The following is a 25,992-nucleotide window of genomic DNA, read 5'->3' as shown; positions in this document are numbered from 1 at the left end:
CCTTATTCTATATAAAAGCTCTGGAAGAAGATATTTGGATTATTTTTGTTTTCGAGGATTGCTTTGTTTGAAAGTTAAGTTATGAAAATCAGTGGTGAGCAGGTTGCGTGCTTTGGTTTCCTTGCCCTTTTGCTAAAGTTGAGGATATGCTTAACGCATCTATCTGCTTAGCTGTTTGTCTCAGTAATCTGTCACTCAGAGACACCTCCCCTCAGGTTCCTCAGGTTCATAGAATAGATCCCAGTCAGACATGACTTTTTTTTGAAAGGGACCTATGCAATCAACCTTACTCTTGCAATGTAGGTGCAGCATAGTCTTCAACAGCAATTCATTTATTAAGCTAATAAATAAATCAACCAACCAACCGACCACTTGATTTTTTAAAATCTCCATAAAGTGTCCAGATAAAAGTATAGAAGACATGTCCAAAGCTATAAGTCAATTGAAAACAAACTTACATTGAATAATCATAACTAAATACAAATATAAAATCTGTAAAGCATTCAAACAAATATAAATAAGTGCCTTTTATTTTATTAATGGTAGCGCTATGGATAAGTGGTGCACAAATAAACAGTAAACATAAATCTTAATAAACTGAAACAGAAATAGGCTGGCATCATAAAAATAAATATCATAGATCTAAACAGGCAGCAGAAAGCAAAAGAAAGCATTTTACTTTTCCCATATACGTTATTATGTGACACACAATGCTTCTGTAATACAGTATCTATAGAGCACCTAAGCAGCTAGTTAATTGAAAAAGACCTTTGGATTCTTGGAACAGTTTTGATTAACATATAATTTCTCAAAGACTGAATTTTGATTTGTCCTTTCTTCAAAAGCATTAGGTAAACAAACACCTCTCCAGCATAACACATTTCAGAGAGTTAGCAAATATTAGGAAGCTCTTTAAATTTGAAATGCATGTTGGAAAATGCTGAGAAAGAGGTCTGGCTTAACATTTACCTGTCATCCAAGCTGAAAGTCAGTGAATCACCTGCAAGACTAGCATATTAAATACCATCCTCTGCTCCAGTGAGGCCCCCTTCAATGTCAGCCAAGCATTCTCAAGTGGATGTGGGCTGACTATAGTTTAATAGCACTTTTCTTCAAATGTTCTTACTCCATTTCCACCCCTCCCCATTCCTGTGTTACATTCATCCATTGGAACGAGTATAAAAGTCTGTATATTATAATGGGCTTGAATTTATTTACTGCTGCTACAGTTATCTTATATAAATGTGAGTGCAAAGGACAGAGGGCCTATTGTAAACCAAACAGCAGCAGTTACTTATAAAAAGATAAATTTTAGGGCTAATAAGGAGAAATAAACAATCTGTTGCCCAGTTTTCTAGGCAATAGTAAATATTGACAAAACCACAAGCCAGAGCATACTCCAATCTCCTAGTTCAGCTCCCTGAGGAGAGGCAAGCTGCTTTGACCACTCTAACATATCATCTCACATCATTTTTATTACCTTCCCACTTCTATGAACACATGGAGTTTCTATATCAGCAACTTTCCCTGTTCTTCTCAATGACATAAGACAGCTGCAAGCTTATATTCTTTAATGCATGTAGACTGCTCAATTCACTGTAGTGAACAAGGAAACCTTAGTAGGCAGTTTTTACCACAACCCCACACATGCAGGGGATCATTGACTAGGGCATATGTCTGCATGAGTGGAAATGAGCATATATCCTGTTGGGGCAAGACTCTGTATTTACAATAAAACGATTCCCACTTATGTAGGCAACCTACAAGGGAAGTCATGGCTTCTCATATTTATTCAAGACAGCTATCAGCCTCTCTCTTCCCTGTTGACAGCTAATCAGAGAATTTAATATTCCATGTCTGGATGGATTCACAAATTCATATCAACTGATTTATCAGTTGATGACTGCAGTATCAAGTCTTGACTTCCAGGCAGGAAAGATCTAACATAGATCAAGCATCCTAGATATGAACATAAGAGTCGTCCTGGATCAGACCAGTGGCCATCAGTTTGTTCCCACACTGGCCAACCAAATATCTGTGGGACTCTCAGAAGCAGGGCATGAGTGTAGTAGCGTTCCACCACTAATTATCCCCAACAACGGGTATTCAGAGGCATATTGCCTCTGATATTTGAGACAACATGTAGCCATCATGACTAGTAGCCTTTGGTTGCCTTCTCTTCCATGATCTTTCATATGATCTCACACCATCTCCATTAATCATTTTCAGCAGAAATTTTAACATATTCAGCTCACAGTTAACAAGTTCAGAGTAATCAAATCCAGTGATGTATATGCAAAGATGAACTGATCTAGTTTGTTTGTAAGATAAACCAGAATGTCCACTTTGAGGATGGATTGTCATTTTATTCCCCCATATTTAATTAGCGGATATTATTTTTCTGGTCTGACCCTTCTGAATAACTGAGTAGGAGTAGTTTCCTTAAAATGTATTTATTATGCATTAATGACATTTATATAATACCCTGTAATTCTCTTGGTGGCTTATAATAAAGATTCTCTGAGTTGCTTACATTAAGGGCTGTGGGCTATCCACCTGTTTCTAAATTCCTCACCCAGCTTTGAAACCAGTGGGAGTTTTAAAGTTTAACTAATTAGAAGTAATTGGTTGCACATAGAACATATAACTTACATAATTGCTAAGTATCACTACAATAAGCGATTAGGAGGAGCCTGGAAGCTTCTGTCTCCATGTTTTATTAAGCATAGTTTAGCACTATGTCTAAAACACTAAGTAGTGGTTCATCTTAACTAAGGTATATTGAAGGAAGACAGAACCATGGTTTGAAGTTGGCTTGTTTAAGGCATGGCTAAGACTATCCACAATTTATCCTGCTTTGGGTGCAGGACTAAATTTTGACTTAATCAAAAACTGAAGCAAACACTTCTGAATTCTTCCAACCATGCTCAAGGTTTAGCACAGGCATAGACAAACTCAGCCCTCCAGATGTTTTGGGACTGCAACTCCCATCACCCCTAGTTAACAGGACCAGTGGTCAGGGATGATGGGAGTTGTAGTCCCAAAAACATATGGAGGGCCGAGTTTGTCTATGCCTGGTTTAGCAAGTCTCCCACTGTGTATCATATTGTAAACATGTAGAAGCTCCAGCAGCTATAGTTATCCCTTTCATTGTTTTAGCTGTTCATTCTTCGGATTGTCATTTGATTCACCAAAGGAAAATGTCACCAGTTTGAAATACTGAAGACATTAAGCTTATTTTAAAACGAAACAGTGACTAAGAAGGGCTTAAATATATATATGGAGGGAAAAGTGATTCAGTGGTGCATTGAATGGTAACCTGTGCTGTGTGAATACAAAATAGATTCTAATTTTTGCAGTGACTCCATTAATGTCACTGTTACATGCAGAATAGGAATATAAATGATCATTTATACTTGCCTAAGGAAATTTACTACAGCATGGTAGTCATTATAATTTCTTCTTTGTAAGCAATCTCCTTCCCAGAAAGGGCAATGATATCTCAAATGCAGAGGTAAAACAGAAAACGCCTTAGAAAGAAACGGAGTTCCATCTTTTGCCACACACAAAGTGTGCTTTCTTTTATTTATGCTAGCTAAGGCATAGTGAGGACTTCAAGGACATACATCTCTGAAGGTGGATCACAGCAATTCACTATCGATGTACTGTGATCTGAGAATAATGTACGGGTGATACATCTGTAGGGCTATGTATGGAAAATGTTTTGTGCCATTCATTTTTGTGTAAATGTGAAGCTACCATGTGGGCATTGCAAGCATAGCCTTTCTTTTTAAAAAGAATTTGCAGTTGTGGCATCTAAAAGAAGGAGCCTTAATTCAGTTCCATTTGAGCTTGATGACAAAGAGTCATTTTGGAGGAGCATCTCTGCAGGTGCCTTTCTGCAGCAAGCATATCTTTGTTTTTTTTTAAATATAATTTTTATTAACAGGCCAATCAAATCACATTAATTCCAAATCACATCAATTCCAAATTATACAGCCAGATTTTTAAAATTTTTGTTGGGGGTACCCATACTCCAAGCTCCGAAAGGGGACCAAACACCACTCCTGCTGCTGCTTTGATTAAACAGTTCTATCTATTTCTTCATCTTCTTGTTGTTATCATATATTCCTTTCTTTATGATCTCTGATAATCTTCACAAGCGGGTGAAAGACAAACATCTCCTGCGTGGGTTTTGCACTCTCCAAAAGTCATATCACATAAAGGACAGACGCCATTTCCACACCTCCGTTAGAAACATTCCCACAGTCTGTCCGCTGATTCACAGGCTTGCCAATCTATAATTCAGAGGGTTCTGCCAGGTCAAGATAACGTTCCGATAACCATACATTCGCATTCCAATGACCCTGGTCCTCCTCCCTCTCGTGCTCTCGTTCTCCTTAGGCAAGCCTGTCTTCTCGAGACTCAATTTATAACTGCGTCATAAAGTTTTCCTTCCATCCACCAGTCCTTTCTTTAGTCAGTAATTATTTCCCACACAGTTCTTAGTCGCCTGCTTGTGATTAGTAATGACAACGTTTCTTCTCTCTAGAGGGGAGGATTATTGGTACTCACATAAGGCAAAAAAAGAGAAGTTTTTCCTCCCCCCTCGTTCCGTTTAACTCCAACATACCAGTCTTTCGATGATGATTCTTCACTTGATTTATTGTCCCACCCGTTGCTCTGCTCACAGAGATCACATTATTCAGCACTTTACTCCCGATCTTCACTTGATGTATGTGCATTAGCTTCTTTCCAATTATAAATTTCCAATTATATATTTCGAACTAATGCGAACCAGTGCACTGATTGGAGATAGCGTCAGGAAGAGCCAACTTCACTCCCCTTCTTTCGAATCCGGGGGTGAATTATGGACACCGCTGGCAAGGCAGTCCCCCCCTTGGGGGGGCAAGGAAGGCTGCATACTTCCCATAGCAGCCTCTTAATTACCTTGTGTGGGTCGGAGAGATGTTATTGTCGGCCATCTTCCAATGCGCCCCCTGGTGGCCCCCTGCAGCATGCATATCTTTGGTCCTGTACCACAGTGGGTTAATCTGTGGTGGGATGGTGAATGCAGGGCCCTGCCTTGCAGCAATATAGCAGACTACATGACCTGCAGCATTGATGGGCAACTAGTGGCCCTCCAGATTTTGCTGGACTACAATTTACATCATCCCTGACCAGAACTGACCATGGTAGCTGGGCTTTTGGAATTTTGGCTACAACATTCACAGCTTCCCCAGCCCAGCTGTATGGTCCTGTGAAAAATAAGGACTACCCTGTCAAATAAGCAGCAAAATTATTAATCTGAACATACATGAAAATGCCGGGCCTTTTAATTGTTCTTTGGAAGAACAATTTGCTGCTAGTTTTATCTCCTATTTTACTTCTTTTGACCTTTTGTAGTATTTTATTGTTACAATTATTTTCTTATTGTTTGCCGTGCTGTTTGTCAACATACCTATCCCCAGGGCACCTCACACTAATGCATGTTATTTGTAAAATAAAGAAAAAGTCTGAAGTGCAAATTGCAGTTATAAAGCAAGAGGGGGATACAAAATGTATCTATAAACTCCTACTCTGGATAGCTAGCAGCCTATCTATATACAGATTCAGGAAACGTGGCTGACCTTATCACTACTTCCTTCCTATGCAGATTTTTTTTCTTAATGTGCATAGGTTACTTGAGAAGCAGACAAGTCACTAAAACAATTCTAGCTTACAAATAGTTTAAATCCAAACTATATTAATAATGTTGCTTGTGTCAAGGCTCTGGAGTGACCAGGACACCATATTGGGGACTGGAATGAATTTCCTGATCTGAGCCTGTTGCTGGCGATCAGGGGTCCACTGAACCTGAGGCTGGCAGGCCTGAGACCCATCGAACCAGAGCCAAGGCTGTCTTGGACACATTGTTCTGAGCCCCAGAATATTGTTCTGAGCCCCTAGAGGAACTGCAACTCTAGTCCAACAGTGCAAAGGGCCATGGGGCACAGAAGTGTCAGAGCGTTGGTTGGCCCTTTAAGAATTTCCAGTTCTTCAAAAGGGGCAGAGCATAGAAGCCGTATAGCAAGTCATTTGTAGTGCTGTGAGCAAACACCCTGCTTTGCCCCATGGGTGCCTTCACAGAACCAGAGCAGGATAATTTGCCTTGAGTACAGGCCATTGTTTTCAAAACTTGCCAGTGCAGGGGGGCTGACCTAAATAAGGATAGGGGAATTAACACTTGCAACTTGAAGTGGCTTCAAGCTTGATTGGAGCCCCACACCTACAATTCACACTGGGGGACAATTGGAAGCTTTCCTCCCAATGCAAAGTGCAGGTGTGGGGTGGTGGAGGATCTGGATTGGGGGCACAGGGGAGGAGCCAAAATCTATGTTAAAAACAACAACAACCCTACCCCTTTTGCTGCAGTCCATGCAGCCTGCCCCTTCTCCAGAGAATATTAGCACTATTATGTAGCATATGCACCAAACTTCAGTTTTATACAGGTTCTAAAAACACCTTAACAGCTTTGTGTGATGTCCAAGTGTCTTATTTCCTGTTCGTTCCTATTCATCTATCAGTCTGTGTCACACAAAAATAAATACATAGCAAGTTTTGTCTTGATGTTTTCTACTCAAGAATGCAATGCCCTGCTGTTTATTCTCCGTACTGTTCTCAGAGGTTTTCCTGTATGTATTATCAAAGTAAGCTTTAGGCCTGCTGTACAAAAATTATTAAGAATTCCCATTGATTTTGCCTGCTAAACTGAGAACAAAAGACATGATTGAAGGGGGAAAGAGTTACAAAAAGCAGTCAAATCAGATTAAAACAGTTCTTCTTAACATCCCATGAATACTTTATATTCAATAGGGAATGAATCGATGATACTCTGAAAGTGCTTAACAAACATTAATGGATTTGGATGAATCATGAGCCGTGACAACTTTCTTGCTTGGCTCCCTAGGGAATTATTGTTCCTTTCACAACTGAAGGGAAGTGAAAATGTGTCAAAGAATCCCAAGTTTTATGATGCTATGCAGCATAGGTTATATTTATTTTGGGAGTTACCAGCTTTATATTATAGTAATTGAATCACCTTTTCATAGGATTTAAGACTCTCCAGCTCAAGCCTGTGAATGAAAATCAAATGTTAGCTATCTCAAAACACACATTTCTGCATCGTTTCGAACGGAATTAACACTTTGCAGGTATAATTCATGGAGACACACACAATTTGGAAAGCTGCGCATTACACTATTGCAACCAGAATAAGGCTGTGTATTCATTACCAGCATAAAATGCAGCTAGATTGTTCCTTTTTCTCAGTTTGGATCAAAACTGGTTTGGGGAAAGGGGCATCAAAACCCATTATTTCTAAAGAAACAGCAGGATAGATATGGAGTGTGGCTAACATTTTGTGTACAATGATTCCCAAACCAGTGGTGGGAGCGATCTGGATGGAGAGTAAATAGGAGTTCTGTCAGACCTACCACACATAAATAAAGCTGTAACAATGGCTGTGTGACCTGTTCTCCTGTAATGGACACAGATGAGAAACTTCTTGGGCAGGCATCTCATATTGTGTTGTCACAATGTTTGGCCATTCAGTAGTAGTAATAATAATAACAACAACAACAACAACAACAACAACAACAACAACAACATTTATAGCCCACCCATCTGGCTGGGTTTCCCCAGCCACTCTGGGTGGCTCCCAACAGAATGAAAAGCACAATAAAACATTGTTTCACTCCTTCTGATCGTGATCTCTTATTGGACCGTTTGAAGCTGCCCTCTTTGGCGGGAAGAACGCCCCTCAATCCTGCTGGGTGCGAACACGTTCTTGCTGCCAAGGATGAAGGCGGAGCACGAGGGGCCGCAACCCTCGCCCCACCCCTGTGGAAGTGGTGAGCGGCCATTCTAGGCCAGCTTTGTCTTGAGTTACTCAGTACCTGGCAGCTGGCCCTGCAGCCAAGAAGATAACCTAACCAAGCCTTTTGACCTTCCATATTTAAAATCTGTTTTCATTCTCAGAGCCTCCCCTTTCTTTTGAAATATCTAACAAAGTGGTTTGATGTGTGGATGGTCCTGAATCCATCCACCACTAATTCACTATTAGTACATCAGTGACAAGTTGCAGAATGCATCCACGAAAACACACATGTCCAGAGAGGCCCTTTCTGGATTGAATCTTAGGATCACAGATGTTTACTAAAGGCTTGTTTACTAACTTCTTTGATTCCCTTATGTATTGGTTTTGTGTTGGCTTCTGTGCTGTTACTGTTCCTGGTATATAATGATAGGAACCCACACATACTGTTAATTAATCTGAAACTGCAGGATGCCCATTTTTTGAAGTGCTTTGTTATGTCTAATTAGGGCTGTGTACATATTACTGGCTTAAAACACAGCAAGGTCATTATTTTTCTCAATTTGGATTAAAGTTGGTTTTAGGAAAAATTAATCAAAATGCAGTATTTCATAAGAAACAGTAGGACAGATTTTATTTATTTTATTTATCTATAAATATTTTTATTTGTTGCTTTAAAAATGACCTCGAAGTAACTTACAAAAGCAAAGATTAAAAATAGATATAAAACAAGAATAAGAACAACCTAAAATGCTCACACTACTGTGCACAGCAAATCTAGTTCAACCCCACTCCACTAAAAATATGCAGATAATTAAACTCCATAGGCCTGGGTAGATACAAATATTTTAACCTGGCAGCTAAAAACATACTGTTCATGCCTGGCACACCTCCCTGGGGATTGTATTCCAAAACTGGGAAGTCACAACCTAGAAGTCCTCTTCTAGGGGAGCCACCCTCCGTACCTCCCCAGAGAAGGTGAAGATTAAGAACATTGGGTCCAGGTTGGTTCATGTGGGGGGAAGTGGTCCTTGAGATTTTGGGGTCCGGAACTGCATGAGACTCTGTAGGTCAAAACCAGCATTTGGAATCAAGCCTGAAGACACCAACAATATTTATAAACTTCTATAAGTTTCTGGTCAAACTTTTGTTTCTTGTGTTCAGGTGCTACTTATGTAGCCAATACATTCCTATCCATTCCACAAGAGGAAGGTATCAGTAAACTCCCCAAGATCTGCAGAAGTACAAAAAATGTTTCAAAAAATATATACAGTATAAGAGTTTGGGTTGTTTCATGCCTCCAGGCATTCTGTTACAAGCATAAAATAGAGGGAATGAATGTGTATATGTATACACACTCTGTATAAATTTATGCAGGCTGATATATATAAGCTATAGACAGGGAATAAGGCTCCAAGAGGAGGCAGTGTAAATGTGATACAGACTTCTATTGAGTTAATTGTACACGTCAATTCTGAATGTGTTCCCCTTTGTAATATTAAGTAACTTATGCCAGCAATCCACCCCCTTTTTAAACACTTCCTTTCCAAATGCTAATAACATTGACGTTGCTCTCCATAGGACATCCTCTGTGCCATATCCTCATCTTCCCAATTAAACAATGTGAACTAAATTGGGGGAGGAGGACAGTTCAGGATGTTTTAATTATGTAGTTAACTAGGTTGTCCTGTCCCCTGCCATGTACACTTTAACCGTCAGGCAAATTATGTGTGACAGCTGCCATATTAATAGTTTCAAAGAAAATAATTACTCCCACCATAGACAGTGAAAAGTAAATATCTGTCTTAAGACTTTAACACAACAATTATGCTGGTAAAAGAATAACAGTTAAATTAGGGTTGTTTATGTCAGCTATGTGTTATTATGAAGAAACTTTATTATTGAGAACAGGAGTGTCATAGTTGGTCATGGATGCCTTTTCGTCTAAGTGACAAGATCACATTTCTGAAGCTTTATGAGTGTTCTGATCTACCTCTTCCTTGGGTGCTGGTCACGGTGAATATTAATTTGTGTGCGCAACAAGTGGTATAATGTCCTATGGTTTCCTTACCAGCTGGCACTCAATTTCCATGAGAAAAAAGGCTCTTAAATTGAAAAAAGAAAGAAATTGATTTAGAAAATAACTTCTTTTTATATATATAAAGAAATTACAGATCTGGAATTTTCTGCCATGTTATAGCAGTACACTATGGGTGTGGGGCAGAGAGAGAAAAGGACACTCTTCTGTCTCCTTGCTCCCACTGTATATCCTACAGTACTAATTTTTGTTGTTGTTTAGTCATTTAGTCGTGTCCGACTCTTCGTGACCCTATGGACCAGAGCATGCCAGGCACTCCTGTCTTCCACTGCCTCCCACAGTTTGGTCAAACTCATGTTGGTAGCTTCGAGAACACTGTCCAACCATCTCGTCCTCTGTTGTCCCCTTCTCCTTGTGCCCTCCATCTTTCTCAACATCAGGGTCTTTCCAGGGAGTCTTCTCTTCTCATGAGGTGGCCAAAGTACTGGAGCCTCAGCTTCACGATCTGTCCTTCCAGTGAGCACTCAGGGCTGATTTCCTTAAGAATGGATAGGTTTGATCTTCTTGCAGTCCATGGGACTCTCAAGAGTCTCCTCCAGCACCATAATTCAAAAGCATCAATTCAAAAGCTAATTTTAATATTTAATTCATTTGGCATATTATCTCCACAGATCTGCACCCCAGATTTGGTGGTGTTTTTGTCCTGTTCAAATCAGCGGCTGAAAGAGCGGTTAATGAAGCGTGCCGAGCAGCAGGGGAGACCCGACGATAACCTCAAAGCTACGCAGAGACGCCTAACGAATTTCAAGCAGAACACAGTTCCATTGGTCAAATATTTCCAGGAAAGGGGGCTGATCATGACTGTAAGTCTTCAGTCAATGTATATGCTTGGTAGACAAATCGTAACTGCTGTTGAATTCCATGTAAGTAGAGGCATAGCATAATAGCCAATGTAATGTTAGGTCTATTAATTTCAGGTCTCTGTTGATTAAATACCACCGCACATATTCAAAAATAAGCCTTTAAAATGCTTCTTTCTCTCTAGAAAAAAGACAAATAGACATGTGCCTTTTATCTTACATTTGGAGACTTTTAAGATTTTCATTCATTTACAGAAGTATGTATCTTTCCATTCCAAATATACCGTAGGTAGTCTGGGTTTTGTAATTCTTTGTCTATCCTAGATAACTGATAAGGCTCCATATAGTGTAGAGCTATTCTGATGCTCTTTCTGTAGGTACAGATATGCACATTCATAAAATATTATTAGAAGTTTGTCTTTAGAAATGATTTCCCACCTTTGGGGAAAATATATCCGTATATTTCTGAAGCTACCTGTGGTTATTTTGCATTCTAAAATAGATATTGGGTGAAAATAATCTTGGAACTTCTGGGAACATGTAGAGTGGCACTCTGTATTGGTTGGCTCAGAACTATAAAGTTTTGCCATTGATTCACATTTAGTTTCTCTGCTCAGAGTTGGAGAAAGTGGTGAGGTTTGTTTCAAGGCAACAATGTCATTTATTTGAAAAACCCTTGGGAAAACGAGTCTTCAAAATCTCAGAAAAACTTTCCATGCTATGCCAGGGCTAGTGATTCATCAGTTCTTCACTAGTATAAATGAACAGCATTTCTGTTGAGTCACTCAGGATGCATACTAAAGTGGCCCGGATAGCTCTTGCTAACATTTCTGAGATGAACTCTGCTTTCAAAGTAAAGTGACATCTATGTACCTTTTTTCAATATAAAAGTATACTGCAATGAAGTATACGGTTAGGGCTGTGATCCCACACACTTACCTCGGTAAGTTTCGTTGAACTCAGTAGCACTTGCTTCTGCATTGGATTGCATAGTTAGCATGTTTAACTCTGTCATCCAAGAATACCCAATGTTCCCCATATGTTGATGAACTTCAAATTTATGCCATCTCTGGCCATTGGAGTACTGGCTGGATCTAATTGGAGTTGGTGTCCAAAATCTAAAAGGCCACAGTTTCCTACCCCTTTCATTGTAAACATATATAATATTATGGAGTAACTCCTATTGATTTTAAAAAAGTGATTTCTTATGTTGGGTGTGGATGAAGTAATAATTTTATGTAAGTTTCAGACTTGCTTAAAAATCTTTATGAAGACTCTTTGCCAGAGCCATTCATCTGATAAATATTTCTGCAGATTTTGGAAGTATTAATACACAATGAATTTCACTTGTAGGCTCCATCAAAGCCATTTACAAAAGTCCACTTAAGGGCACTTTACATTTATGACTATACCAGGGGATTGTGTGTAATATCAATTTTATTATGTATGTGTGAATGTTAGGAGCCCACAGTTGGCACTGGGTTTCCAACTCTCATACATATATATGATATTTACACATGTACATCAATGGTGTGTTTGACTACATCCGTGTAGGTTAAATTGCATATATGAACTGGCACATATCAATCAACTGTAAGGCTTGGGAATGTCATAGTCATAAGACTATTGGATTTCTAGAAAAGTAATGTATGGCAAAAAGCCCACAACTTGTATCCTAAATTTTCGTAACAGGGTATAATGCAGTCCATTTTCACTTCTACTTCTTTTTTTGGCAATCTACTTGAAAGGGTTATATAGCTTATCTGACTAATGTAACATCTGCTTGCCACTGCAATAGTTTCCTGCAACAATTAGGGTATTATCAACTACAGCCAGAAGGTTGAGAAAAAAAGACTCATCAGGTCTTTACAAGCTACTACTTCATACTTGGCAGCTAAAGCATCTCAAGCAAGAGAGGAACTAGAGCCATAATGTAGGATTCATTTAATTAGAATATTTGTGTGAGAAATTGAAGGAAACAGGAAAGAAAGAATAATGTTGATCTAGTGTGTGAAAAGAGTCTGGCTTGCAGAGAAGTAACTTCCATTTAGTTATTGCACAACAATTCTTAATTATTATTTTTTAAAGAAGCTTTAGCATTGTACAGCAAGCAACTAAACTGAGCTCCGGGAAATATTATTAGGAAAATAAGGTGATTGCATGACAGTTTTAGAAGGATTTAAAGCAAGGAGAACTATCTTCTGGGCAAAAGTATGCCCTGAAATATTTCTGCTCTGACATAGTGCAGTGGGGGATGACTTGTGTAACTGGGGCTTCTGTGATGGGGGAAGAACTACAGGGACACTGTTGGCACAAGCTTGTCTTGTGGAAGGGCTTTTGGAGTTATCCCTGCATGCCAGTCCTGTCTTAAGCATCACCTGCCAAATCTGTCACAACAGGGCTTTTCTGCTGTGGTGCCTGCAGAAATATCTTCCTGCCTGCCACTCACACCCAAAAGCCAAATCTCCAGAATTTTCAGCTCCTTCTGAAAACCTGTTTACCTCATCATTTGTTGGTCATTGTTACCAAGTCGTTGAGGGATTGTCTCATTTATTGTAATTCTGCTGCATTTTATTGTATTCACTTTGTTTTTGATATTTTATCACTTGTTCTATTGTTTGATTCATATTCTTACTGTTGTAATCTGCTTTGGATTATTTATGAAGGGTGACATAAAATATTGCAAGTAAATCAATCAATCGATTTTGCAAGTATCTCTATATCTATCTATCATCTATCATCTATCATCTATCATCTATCATCTATCATCTATCATCTATCATCTATCATCTATCATCTATCTCCATCCATCTGTCTGTCTTTCTGTCTGTCTGTATGTCTGTATCTATCTATCTATCATCTATCTATATCAGGCATAGGCAAATTTGGTCCCCCGGATGTTTTGGGACTACAACTCCCATGATCAGGACCAGTGGTGAAGGATGATGGGAATTGTAGTCCCAAAACATCTGGAGGGCCGAGTTTGCCTATGCCTGATCTATGTCATCTATCTCCCAGTCAGGCCCAGCCATAGCCGCGCTGTCTGGGACTGATGTGAATTGTAGATCAAAACATTTTGAGAGACTACCATACTACATAAAGTGTTCATGCTATGTATTTCCATGACAAGCTATAAGATAATACTGCCTCTCTATAAAAAAATTAAATAAACATACTTTACTCCTTTTTTCCACAGCAATTTTTCCTTCCTAGAATTATACTTGCAAAACCCAAATAATACCATTAAATTGCAAGATACATTTGGTAGGCATTACTTCTAAGAATATATTTCCAGCAGTTACACATTTCAGTCTGCCAAGTAAAAGCCACGGAGATGGCATTAGATTTCCCCAAGGACACTCATTTCCCCCCAGTATTTCTTTGTGAGCTCTTTTTGGGAGGATGAGAGCATTAGGCCTTTTAGTAATTCCTTTAATGCTATTGAGCAGAAATGTACTTTATGATTTCTTTGTAACGTCACAAAAACCTATTTTGCTCATGAAGTCTTGCTTCAACTTTTACAGATAAATCTAGCCCAACTCCTTCCCTTTAGTTAAATTTCAGAGGTTTTTTCTTTCTCATTTGGGATTCAGCATTTAAACTAAACAGGTTTTAGCTCCGATTTGTGATCCCTCTGAACGCTATTTATTTTTTAAAAAGCAACAATGAATAAATATACCTTTACTGTTAGAATAAAGGAAGCTATAAAATTCTTTGAGGGTTTTTTAAAAACTAAAAAGTGCATGTAAAAATAAATGACAGAAAAAAGATGAAGAGAAAGTGAATCAAGTGAATGCTGAAAGTTTGACACTTTCGAAGAGGCCAGTGGAGGTTGTGAGTTACCAAGTGAAATGCAACCATGTACTTGCTGTCTTGCTTTGTTTTGCTGTATCTCAGAACAGGGCACCATCATGACTAGTGATGGGTTGCGTTTGTCTCAGGGAATCACATGTTGGGCAGGCCAGCCTTCATGGCTGGTAGGATAGAGCTGGCTTTTATTGACATATGTAAGAAGCAACACACTTTCATTTCCATAAATCATAAGAAAGGCTGAAATGTTTCCACCAAGAAGACTTCATATGAAAACTCAGATGCTACATGCTGTGTTGTTGAGCTTAGAAAAGGGTGGGAAATATTGTGGTCTAGGGTTGTTGGAAAGTTCCAGTGATAGCATTCCCTAGTCCTGTTCAGGCTCACATTTCAGAATACCTCTGCCACAGCCAGAAAAGTAGACTTTTCAACTGTTTATACAGGGTTAGGATACACAACATTAAGCTCAGAGTCCTTTGGCTTTCATGACTCCCAAGGAAAGCCCTTCTCGTTTTTACAGCAGGAGTAGCCATCCTGGAGGGCACCACGTTGGTTACCCCTGGACTTACAGGGTCAGCTGATGCTATGACAGCATCTTGTTCACCTTTGATGACACCAGTACATAACTTGAGTCTAATGTAGGCAATTATTTTTGGATATTCCCAGTGCTTTTCCATGCTTTTTCCTTTAGCTCAGCTGAGATGTATTTTATCAGTCCTACAGTCTGTTGATATTGCTGTGCTGATACTTGCACGAGACCTTGAAGATTTACTATCTGTCAAAATAGACAGTATTGAGCTAGATGGATCATTGGCCCGTGTTCATGGCTATATGACAGTCTTCTGAAATGCTAATTCATCCACTACCTCCTCCTAGGTTTCTGCTTTCATACTGAGATTTCTTTTGTCCTCTGGGAAATTTTTCTCAGCTTGCAAACTTTTCTTGAGCCTTTATACAAACACTGAAGCCAAGGATTGATTTGATCGTCCTCTTTTATTAATGCCTCCCCTATTTCTCCCATCTGCTAGTGCTGTAACTTTGCAGTCCTGTTTTGTCTTGTTCTCTACAGGTACTGGACCTTTCCTATGAACTTTACAGGGTTCAACACAGGTCTCCTTTTTTCATTAAAAGTTCTTAACTTTTTACTGCCCGTTCAGTTTATTACTCATCTTCCCTTAATCTGAAGGTCTAGCATGCCATTTTCTTAAGTGAATTTTTGTACTCTGACCATATAAAGGCACCAGAAGGAGCACTCCAGATTGGCTCTGCTGCTTTGTCCATGCACCCCTGTTGTTGCCACTGCCCCCAGCCACCCCCAGCTCTGTGCCAGTTGCTACTGATAGAACCTCAGTTCCTATTAAATTACTAAAAATTGCATAGGATGCAGAGCTGACTTCGTTATCATGTAGGAGATGGATATGGGCAATTCTGCTGCAAAAGTCTGGAGCAACTGCAAAATATTTTGACTGTTCAGGAAATCATTTCTGCAGGTCAACAGAATCTATTCTAATCCAAAGCAGACCTGTCATTGCCATGAGTGAAACCAGATTGGTTCTTTTGTAGTTAAAGTGTGAGTTTAAATACGATTCCTTGGAAGACAATACAAGCAAAATTTATTCAGAGTTCTCTTTCATTACTTTCATTATTTGTGTCCTTCAGTGAGGTGCAGAAATTCATTTTCTGATCAAACTGTGAGATCTTTAAATCCTGCACATATGATTGCTTCTGTTCTTTTGGGTTCTTTATTTACCATTGCTATTAAACGGGGAGGAAAATAACTCTCTCCTTATGGTTCTATTCTTGTTCTGATAGTTACAGAGATTGTACTTTTTATCACTTATAACATTATATTGAGCATTCCTTGAATTCAACATAACTCAAGCTTGCACTGGCTGTGCATATACTACTGGGCCAGGCTCATGGTTTGTGTATTAATCCCTTAACAACTTGGGTCTAGAATACTTAAAGGACTGCCTTATCCATTATATCCCTTCCCAATCACGGAGGCTTTAGGGAGTCACCCGTGGCTCAGAGGCACAGCTTATGTCAGCTAGAAGCCACGTGTTCAATACTGTGGGCCCAATTTTGTGGAACAGGTCAGACAGGCACCCTCCCTGTTGAATTCTGACACCAACTGAAGACTTTTTTAAAATCCAGCAAGTATTTTAACTGAATTCTGATTTTATAGTTTAACTGAATTTTATTGCATCAAGTTTACTGTACACTGTTCAGAGACAAATATAATTAGGCATATATAATTTTAATTAAGCAAATATAAATTATTATTTAAATTGCTGATATAAAGTAAAAAATAAAGGCAAAGCAAAGCTGTATCTGTACGAAGTAACTCCCCTCCCCCTTTGCTACTTTTCAATAGTTTTTTCCTGCTTGGGTTCCTCTTGATCCCTTCTCCCAAGGAGGGCTCTCCGCAGGCGTCCTGTCTAAGCAGCTCTGTGTGTTCAGCAGCCTCTCCTTTCTTCCCTTTGCATGCTGTGGTGAGAACAGGATGCTGGACTAAATAGGCCATTGGCCTGATCCAGCAGGGTTTTTTTGCATTCTTATGTAGTGTATCTCCCCTCCCCACTCTGGCATAATACAATTATAGGATTTCTCTGTCGGCAAAACAAAGGAAGTCCATCACTAAGGACAAATTGAAAATCTGTTCTTCCTTCTGTTTTGCCGTGCGTATTTAGAAATTCAGTTGTTGCAAGCAAGAATAGAAGCTTTTGAAGCTTTCTTCACTAATTAGCATAAAACACTCATTATCTCTGGACTCAGCTAGATTGGTAAAGAAAAAGCGATTTATATGCATTAGATATCCAGAAAGGGGAGGAGGAGAATGGCTATTTCAATTCCTGACTCAGCTCTGCAGTGAGGTGACCTGCAACTCGGGAGCTATGAAATAACTCTCAAGTGGCAAAACGTTAGCTTCTAGCTATTTACAAAGTGCTAGCGAATGCTCACGTGGAACACCAGAGGTGTTGAAAGCATGTGCTATGTATGAAAATACTCTACAAAACATGAAATTGCCATCAACGGTAATGGCTGTTTTTAAACAGAAAGAATGGCAATTCAGACAACTGTCTAGAGTATTGAAAGCAGTTGAGCCACATCTTCTGTTCTTGATGTAGATTCATTTATGGAATGATGTAGATTCATTTAGGGAATGAAATGTATTCCCATTAATACTTAAACGCATTCAGGTTCTTTCCTTAATACTTTTGAAATGCTGTTTCCATCTCTGTGTTCATCCAGTTATTTAAATTGCTTGTTAGGCTGTCAGCTTGTCATACAGGTTTTAATTTCCTGCAGGCTTTGCTAATTTACTCCCTGTACTACTTCAGTTTAGCTGTCTTTGTTGAACCCAGCAAGGTTTCTCATAATTAAAAGTCAGAAACTACATACAGTTGCATTTCTAAGGTTAATAAATACGAATGATATTTTTATTGCCATAGTTAAACTAATCAGTTAAGGTCTTGAGCACGCAATGCTTAAATTCACTATTTGATGGAGACGGACTATTCTCGGTATATACACCTATACCGAGAATAGTGTAAACCATCCACTTACGTCATAACAACTAGAATTACTTTTGCTATCATTAGTGCCCTTTTCCAAGCCACTATAATCACAAAATGGCTGCTGAGATCCCTATGTAAGTGGACAGTTCACACCAAAGTTTATCTATACGATTGAATGCCTAAGTTTAGTGTGTCATCAAATGGTGAAAATAAACACTGGGGCTTATTAACTATAAGAAAACAGATATGGATTTCTAGATTGCAAAATGGTTTCACATCCTGTAGTGGCAACACAAATTCGACTGTGTACACACCATACATTTATAGCACATTTAAAGCACATCACTTACCTCAAAGAATCTTGGGAACTGTAATTAGTTAAGGGTGCAGGGCATTGTGCTCTGTGAGGGGTAAACCATGGTTCCCATGATTTTCTGGGGTAATTCATATGCATTTAACATATGACATGTAAATTCTAGCAGTCTAAAACAGGACTAGGAAACCATGGGGGTAGGGAATACAGTCTGCCAGGCCTCTCTGTCTGGACCTCAGGACTCTTACCTATTTCCTTACCTTTATTTTATTATATTTGTATCCCACCTTTCTTCCTAGAACCAAGGCAGTCACCCATCTAAGCATCAACCAGAGCCATACCTCTTTAGCATCGGCAAGGTGGTGGCCTCATGTGCTTTCAAACTATACCCTTCAGACCAAACCATGGGAATATACAGTGTGTACCCACCCTCTCTTTCCCAGCCATTTTGCTTGAGTGCTTTTGCCTGGCTGGAATGTGTCCTTAAACTGAAAATAGTTTTAGTAGTAGTAGTAGTAGTAGTAGTAAGTAATAGAAGTAATAATAATTTATTACTTGTACCCCGCCCGTCTGACAGGGTTGTCCTAGCCACTCTGGTTGGCTTACAACAGAATATCAAAGAACAGAACAAAACACAAAAAATTAAAAGCTTCCTGACACAGGGCTGCCTTCAGATGTCAGTGCCACAACTTTCACTCTCTGTCCTGAGATTGCATTTTAATAACTCAGAAAGAACACTCTCTCTTTAGTCTGACGCAACATTTGGTGTTGTTCCACTGGAGTTGTTACCAGTCTAGTGGTTTACAGGAAAAATGTTAACTACCTAATCTTTCCCATTTCATTTTAATCTTTCTACTGTGCTTTTCTAGAACCTCTTTTCAGTTACAAAAACACTCATTTTGCTAAAGAACAATGATTGCCTGATTTTCAGTCGTTACTCTCTTCCTACCTTGCCCACAATATGGTCATTCTTGCCAGATACTGTAAAAATCACAATGTATTCAGCATGTACGAGACAGCAGTTTTACAAGGTGGTTTCTCTTTGTTATTTTCCCCTTCCCTCTTTTATATGCCTGCTGCCAAGCATTTCTGTCCACCATCTTCAATTATTTCATCTCTCACTGAATTCCCTGTTCATGGCAGTTTATGTGCCCTTATGATACACTGTGCCTCCAATTCCAGATTGCTCAGAACTTCCCTTCTTTAGGTGTCTTGGAATATTTGAGGGCTGTTTCCTTTTGACCAAGTCACTTTTTGGTTCAGGGCTTATGTAGGTACTTCACAACAAGAAAAAGGAGCAATTATATATGTGACGATTTACAATATAAATTTACAATAAACCAAGAGCCCTTGCACACAAACCATTCACAGTGCCGTAGCTATTTGTTTCAGTTTTTTTGGAGCTAAATTTGTATGTCACTGTTTCATGGTATGTGATTGCCTTATTTCCTGTCCACACGAACTAGTAAGTGGTCAGAGTTATGAGCATGGACACAGAGCAGTATAGTCCTTAAAAAGGGATTTTGTGTGTTTGTGATGCTGGGGTATTTAACACCTGTTATTCCAGAATTATGTTTGGGGGTGGTGTTAGATGGCAAGAATTTATTGAGTTAACTGCTTTAGTCTGAGATATGCATAACTTGTCAGAAGAGGTTGATGAAAGGGGGGAAGCGTGAAATGGAAGTTGCTCAAACCACACACTCCAAAGGCCACACAAAATGTGGGAAATTGCATAAAACAGCTTCAACACAATAAAAATATTGCAGAACTATTTTAGATCTTTGACAAAAAAAATTGGCTATAGAAGAAAAGATGGTTTGATGACTGCAATATTCCAGAATAGCGATGGAATAATAACAAGGTCATGTGGAAACGCATGGATTTTTTTAAAAAAGACAGCAACAATAGTGCTACAATTTATATGTCTGGTAGGGACACAAACCTCTTTTCAGAAGCTCCACAATATCAGTTTCCTCTGCCCCTCCACTTTACAGAAGAATTGTCTACTGATGCTTTCACTAATCCTGATAGATCACAGGATCCTTATTGTGTAACAAAAAGTTACGGGGTAAAAGCTAAAAAAACTCTGTTCAATCCTCCCCTCCCCCCAAGCCCAACAACTCTGGGCACCTCCCTCCTAAAAAAAGCTCAACAACCCTGGGCAATCCACCCACCCCATGCCCGCTCCTCCTCCCTCCAATGACAATGGGTAGATCACTGCCAGTTTTTTTATACTGGGAGTAGATCACAGTCTCTTGGGAGCTGGACATGCCTGCCTAGCCCATCTCTTTTCTGTTGTCTTGATCAAAGCACAGACTCTTTGGATAGCTGTGTAATTCCTGGCCTCTTGTGGTAGAGCAGCTGAGAAACCAAATGCAATCATAACCTAAATTGTTTTGTTCAGTCAATATGAAAACAATATTCCATAAATACTTTGAATGGCTATGCAATATCTATAACTTCATTAAGTGGCCCGGTGCAACATTTTATGTTTACTTTTATGTTTAGCTTGCCTATTAAATGTGCAGAATCCATATATATATAAAATGAAGGAAATTTAGCTGAAATTACAAAGCACTGCATATTTCCCCCTCACTGTCTCAGTGCTAATATTTGCCTCACTTGCTTCACTTGCGGCTATCAAAGAGCTTGCTTTAGGAGGAAAGAGCTTAGTAAGTATATATGATACAGCAGATGCAATAGAAAATTAAACACACCCAAGAGGCTCTGCTTTAAACTGTGTATTTTGCAAGCGCTTTATACATTAGTTCTCAACAAACTTTCTTTCCTCTTAGTTCCAGTGAGACATGCTGTGTTATATTGCCTTTGATTTCTAGAGTTCAACGCTCTCAAGCCACTGAGAAATTATGCAGTTTTCCACCTCCACAATAACAATTATAAAGAATGTAGTAACGTAATCCAATCACATTACTCCACTTTTTAAACACTTAACAGCGTTACTTAGACATCTGAAGCCCTCCCCACACTTCCTTTTCCTTTGTACCATATGATAAAAAGGCAATATCCAGCCAAAGTTAAGCACTCTGAATTTCCATAGATACAGTGGGAGCATATTTAACATTTACACCCTGCTTTACTTTCCCACTTAAGTCAGTGGGACTTTACATTGCATACCTATTGGCTTGATTGTACTTTTGATTTAAAAAAAAATACATTTAGTATGTACTTTCAGTTAGACAAAAATAACCAGCCAATTGTCCAGATAATTTTTGGCAATCAAAATTATTCAACGTGAACTGAAGAATTAATGTAAATAATGATGAAGTAACGTATATTGTAGTTGGGTTAGAAATTTGCATTCCCCCACCTACAGATTGTTTAGCTTTTTGTAGCCTAAACTCAGGGTGGGGCTAGAAGTTATTAGCTTCTTAACACTCGCTCTGCCTGGCAGTTTTTAATACCCCCCTCCAAGCTGACTTTCAAAGGCAGAAGTGAGTCCAGCTGTGGGATAAATGGTTGGGAGGCATTTGCAGGTGAGAATCAGCTGGTGAAGTAAAGATTTGGAACACAGGAGTTGTCTTAGGTTGAGTCAGGCCAACACTGACTAGAAGTGGCTCATCTGGTTATATTGGGGATCCTTCACAGTCCTACCTGGGCATACCAGGGATCAAACCTGTGACTTCTGCATGCATAACATGTGTTCCACTTTTGATGGGTTGCGCTTCCCATTTTTCAATCCTCATATCTTGGCAAATTCAGGGATTGTAGCTATTCTTAGCAGAGAAAAAGAGACTTTGCAAAATTGGTATGCAGCAGAAAGATCCAACTGAGAGACAGTGTATTGCAGTCTTACAAGATATCAAGTTTCCAAGCTTTCAGTTTACACTGTTGTTGTTTTGTATTGTCTCAGAAATAAGCCCTTGGACCAAATCTTGTTAAATTCAAACATTGCTATAGGGAAACAAATCCAATTTTCAAAGTCCATAAACTTTTTAAATGCCCATAATCTTTATTGTATTTATGAACGAAAAGCCAATATAACAAAATAGTTTAAATTGAGAATATGATTCAAGAAGCATAAATATAAGTTTGAATTAAATAAATTAGGTCTAATGTATTTTGGGGCATGAAAATGAACACTGGGGAGCTCTTGTAAACCATCTAGACATCAGTTATGAACCTGCAGTTAATATTTTTAAGAAGCAATTGTAGTTTGGTTTAAAAATCTTTTAATGCCTTTCTTTACCGACATAGCTCACCTAAAGGCATATAATTTGAAGGTTAGCTTTTACTGTTGTAACCAGTAAATCTCAGGTAGAAACAAACAACAGCTGATAGCAGAAGGTTTGGCATTATCCTCCTTAAACGACCAAAGCTTGAAATGGTTAGCAGAGGAACATTTTGCTTGGATACATACAAGGGAAGTATGCTAGTTATCTAAGCCAATTTGTACATCCTACAACCTATGCCTACGATTCATGATGGAACTGCATGGTATTGCAGTTCCACATATTAAGAAGCTTGTTTCTGTTACCAGCAGCTACACATAGGTTGTTGCATTTGTGAATTGAGGCTTAGCTGACATAACAAATCTATGAGCTGATTGCCTATGTCTTTTTCTTTGCTTGAAAGTAGATTCAGGGGAGCTCAGTTTGGACTTATCCAAAGCTACTGTTAGCCCCCTAGGGAAGGGGTGGAAAGGGCAGATACTAGGGAGACTTATTTCAAATACTGGGCACCTGACTCCCCCCACCCTTTATGACTAAGAGCAGTTTAGAAGGCAGGGGCAATTCTGATAGAGGAAATGGCACTAAGATTAACCCCCATGCCCCAGCACTGTGATCCCAAGTCCAAATCATCCTTTCCCAATGGATGCTTCTAAGCAAAGAATAAGACATTGAATGGTCCAATCACATCATGACTAGTTTAGCCCCAGAGAGTTTAAGAAAATGTGCTTTGAAACAACCAATTAATTAATATGTTCACATGTAACAGTTTTCCAGAGTAATTTATGGCCCCTACAGAGTAATTTATGGTCCCTCCCTTAAAAACACATTTTCTCTCCGCAATGCAATTCTTATATCCACTATCTTAAATTCAGTGATCGTTGAGTAAGGGAGTAATTACAATTAATACTTTTTTCATAAGGAGGCTCTAACCAATTATTTCTGTCTGGAATGACCAAAGTAGTTACCTTCAGTTGAACAGGCAAACTATCTTAGGTAGCCTTGTAAGCATTTGTCTTCATGAGAAAGCGATCTGACAGCAATAGGTAGATTGACCTACAAGTTAGTAATGGAAGAGATAATCTTTAAAACTGAAATACCATACTTACTTACCTTGGAGTAAATCCTATTAAACAGGGAGGCTTACTTCTGAATAGACATGTATAAGATTGTGCTGTAAAGTATGTGGGGCATAAGCTGTTTTGCCTGATTAATTTGTGCTTCAAGTACTCTATTCAAGGTCCTGGGTTCACATATGGGTACAACTGGGAAACCAAAGGCTGAATCTCCAGGGCCTGTTCCAGAGGTCACTAGATTACACTCAGACTGTACCTTTTAGGGGCTGTATAGCTCAGTAGTAGAGGACTTGCTGTACATAGGTTCCATCTTCAAGTAAAATACGTCACATAGCAGCATTAGGGAGAAGGATTGTCTGAGACCACAATCTGCTGCCAGATTGAACCATTAGACCCTTGGTCTGGCTCAGTGTAAGATGTCTTACTGCATTCTTATGTGACTCCAGTACATTTAGTAAACCACCCTACATCTCTAGTTATTATTAGCTGTCTTGAAAAGGATTCAAAATAAGGAGAGAAACTAGGCTGAGTTTTAATACCTATGCCACTTTCCTCCACCACTGTAATTCCCTTGGCCAAGAAACCTGTGTATTTACTGTCCACTTCTATTATAGTTACTGATGACAGCCTGAGGGACAGAGCAAAACAACTTGACTAGTGCATCATTGGCAATGCTGGGGGGGGAGAGAGAAACAACAACACAGAACTTAAATGTCTAAGAACTGATTTGGGGAGGAGAAATGGAGAGGAGTAAATAGATTTCTTCTGTCAAAAACGCTCAGCACAACTGTCATTACATTTTAAAAGCAGTTAAAATGCATTCATAAGCCAGATTGACAGCATGGCCCTCCTCCTTCATTTTTTATCACATAATACTAACTAGTCACCCACTCAGCGCAAAGCAAACCTTCTCATTACTCACATATTAGCTTCACAGCAAGAGAACTTCCAATTAGGCATGGCAGTTTTCTCAGAGTATTTTGGGGGGGTGGGGTGGGGGGAACACACAGCACTCATCCAGTTGCTGATTTGTACAAAGCGGGAACATGTTTTAAAATTGGTTTAATGAACAGACTTAATCAAAGCAGTGTAGACCAACTCTGTTTATATTTAGTTGAAAGTACGTCCCATTGCTCTGTGGCTCTTCTATGTAAGTATGCAGAGGATTTCGTTTCATTTTGGTGTGCTCAGCTATGCCTAACTCTGCATATCATGGGACTCTAAGCTGTGGTCCTTCAGATACTTACTAGGGAGACTTATTTCAAATGAACAAGTGTTAGGATGCAGTTGTTAACTACGACATCTGAGAGGACCAGTTTTATTCAGTGGTCCCTAGGCATCTGCTACTTATTTTTGAAGCCAATACTCTTTCCCAGCTCTGTTTGGAGATGCAGGGATTGAACCAGAGGCTTTCTGTATGCAAAGCAGGTGCTATACCTCCAGGCTGTGGATCCAAAGCTTTAACTGAGACACAGCTCATTATTTTAGTCTCTTACCAACCGTGATTCATGAAAGATTGCAAGTTTACATTGACACAATGTCTTTGCATGCCTAGATAAAGTGACTATAGGTGAGGAATTTGAATTTTTGGAGCATTTGTTTTGGGTTATGTGACCACTATGTTAATAGGACTGGAGAAATGTACTATTGTTGCTACCGGGTTAGGACGAATGCAGTTTAGTTACATGATAATCTAACGCCATCAAGCAAATTATTAAACTACCATATAGGAAGAACTGATAAGAGTCAGTTCAGTAGCTCTCCAATGATCTCCTTCAATTATATTGTGAATTAACTTTTAGAGAGAATGTATATGTACTGTTACAACCCAAATATTATGTTTATTATTTTATTAATTGTTAAATTGGTATACTGCCCTATACCTGCAGATCTCAGGGCGGTTCACAGCACAGAATTACAATATAAACACCACAAAATACATAGCACAACAAAAACAAAGACAACTCAATGAAAAACCTATCTATACGACACTGACACAAACCTGACACATACACTATGTGAAAGAACAAAAGTGTGCTACCCCCACTTCTCTCTTCCCCCACTCTTCTCCCCCAACCTTTTACTGTATACAGTATTAAAGACTCACATCAAATATGACTGATCTATAGAAAGATCTGAAAATTGAGTTGATGTATGTACTTTAGTAACCAAAGAAAATCTTTTAAAAAAACATTTTTAAAAATAACCCTCCCTTCCACAGCACATTTTAAAAGGGCATTAGATGTCAGTAAGCCAAAGGCCTGGTTAAAGAGGAATGCTTTTGCCTGTGATCACTTGTATTTATGGTGCTTCATATCATTCATATAGGAGG

At 39.0% G+C, this 25,992-nt stretch overlaps 1 protein-coding gene across 2 annotated transcripts in view; it reads left to right on the top strand.

Moving 5' to 3' along the window:
* Positions 1-25,992, top strand: part of AK5 (adenylate kinase 5) — an 88,258-nt gene that overhangs the window by 18,333 nt on the left and 43,933 nt on the right. For both annotated transcript variants that reach the window (XM_082227285.1, XM_082227286.1), the window contains one exon: positions 10,565-10,756. In XM_082227285.1, coding sequence (XP_082083411.1) covers positions 10,565-10,756 — 192 coding nt within the window. The remainder of the gene's footprint in view (positions 1-10,564; positions 10,757-25,992) is intronic.

Source organism: Podarcis vaucheri, assembly GCF_965113315.1.
Source record: "Podarcis vaucheri genome assembly, chromosome: 6".
Classification (NCBI taxonomy): Eukaryota; Metazoa; Chordata; class Lepidosauria; order Squamata; family Lacertidae; genus Podarcis; species Podarcis vaucheri.
The sequence above is the reverse complement of the archived record's forward strand: the minus strand, read 5'-3'. Positions and strand labels throughout refer to the sequence as shown.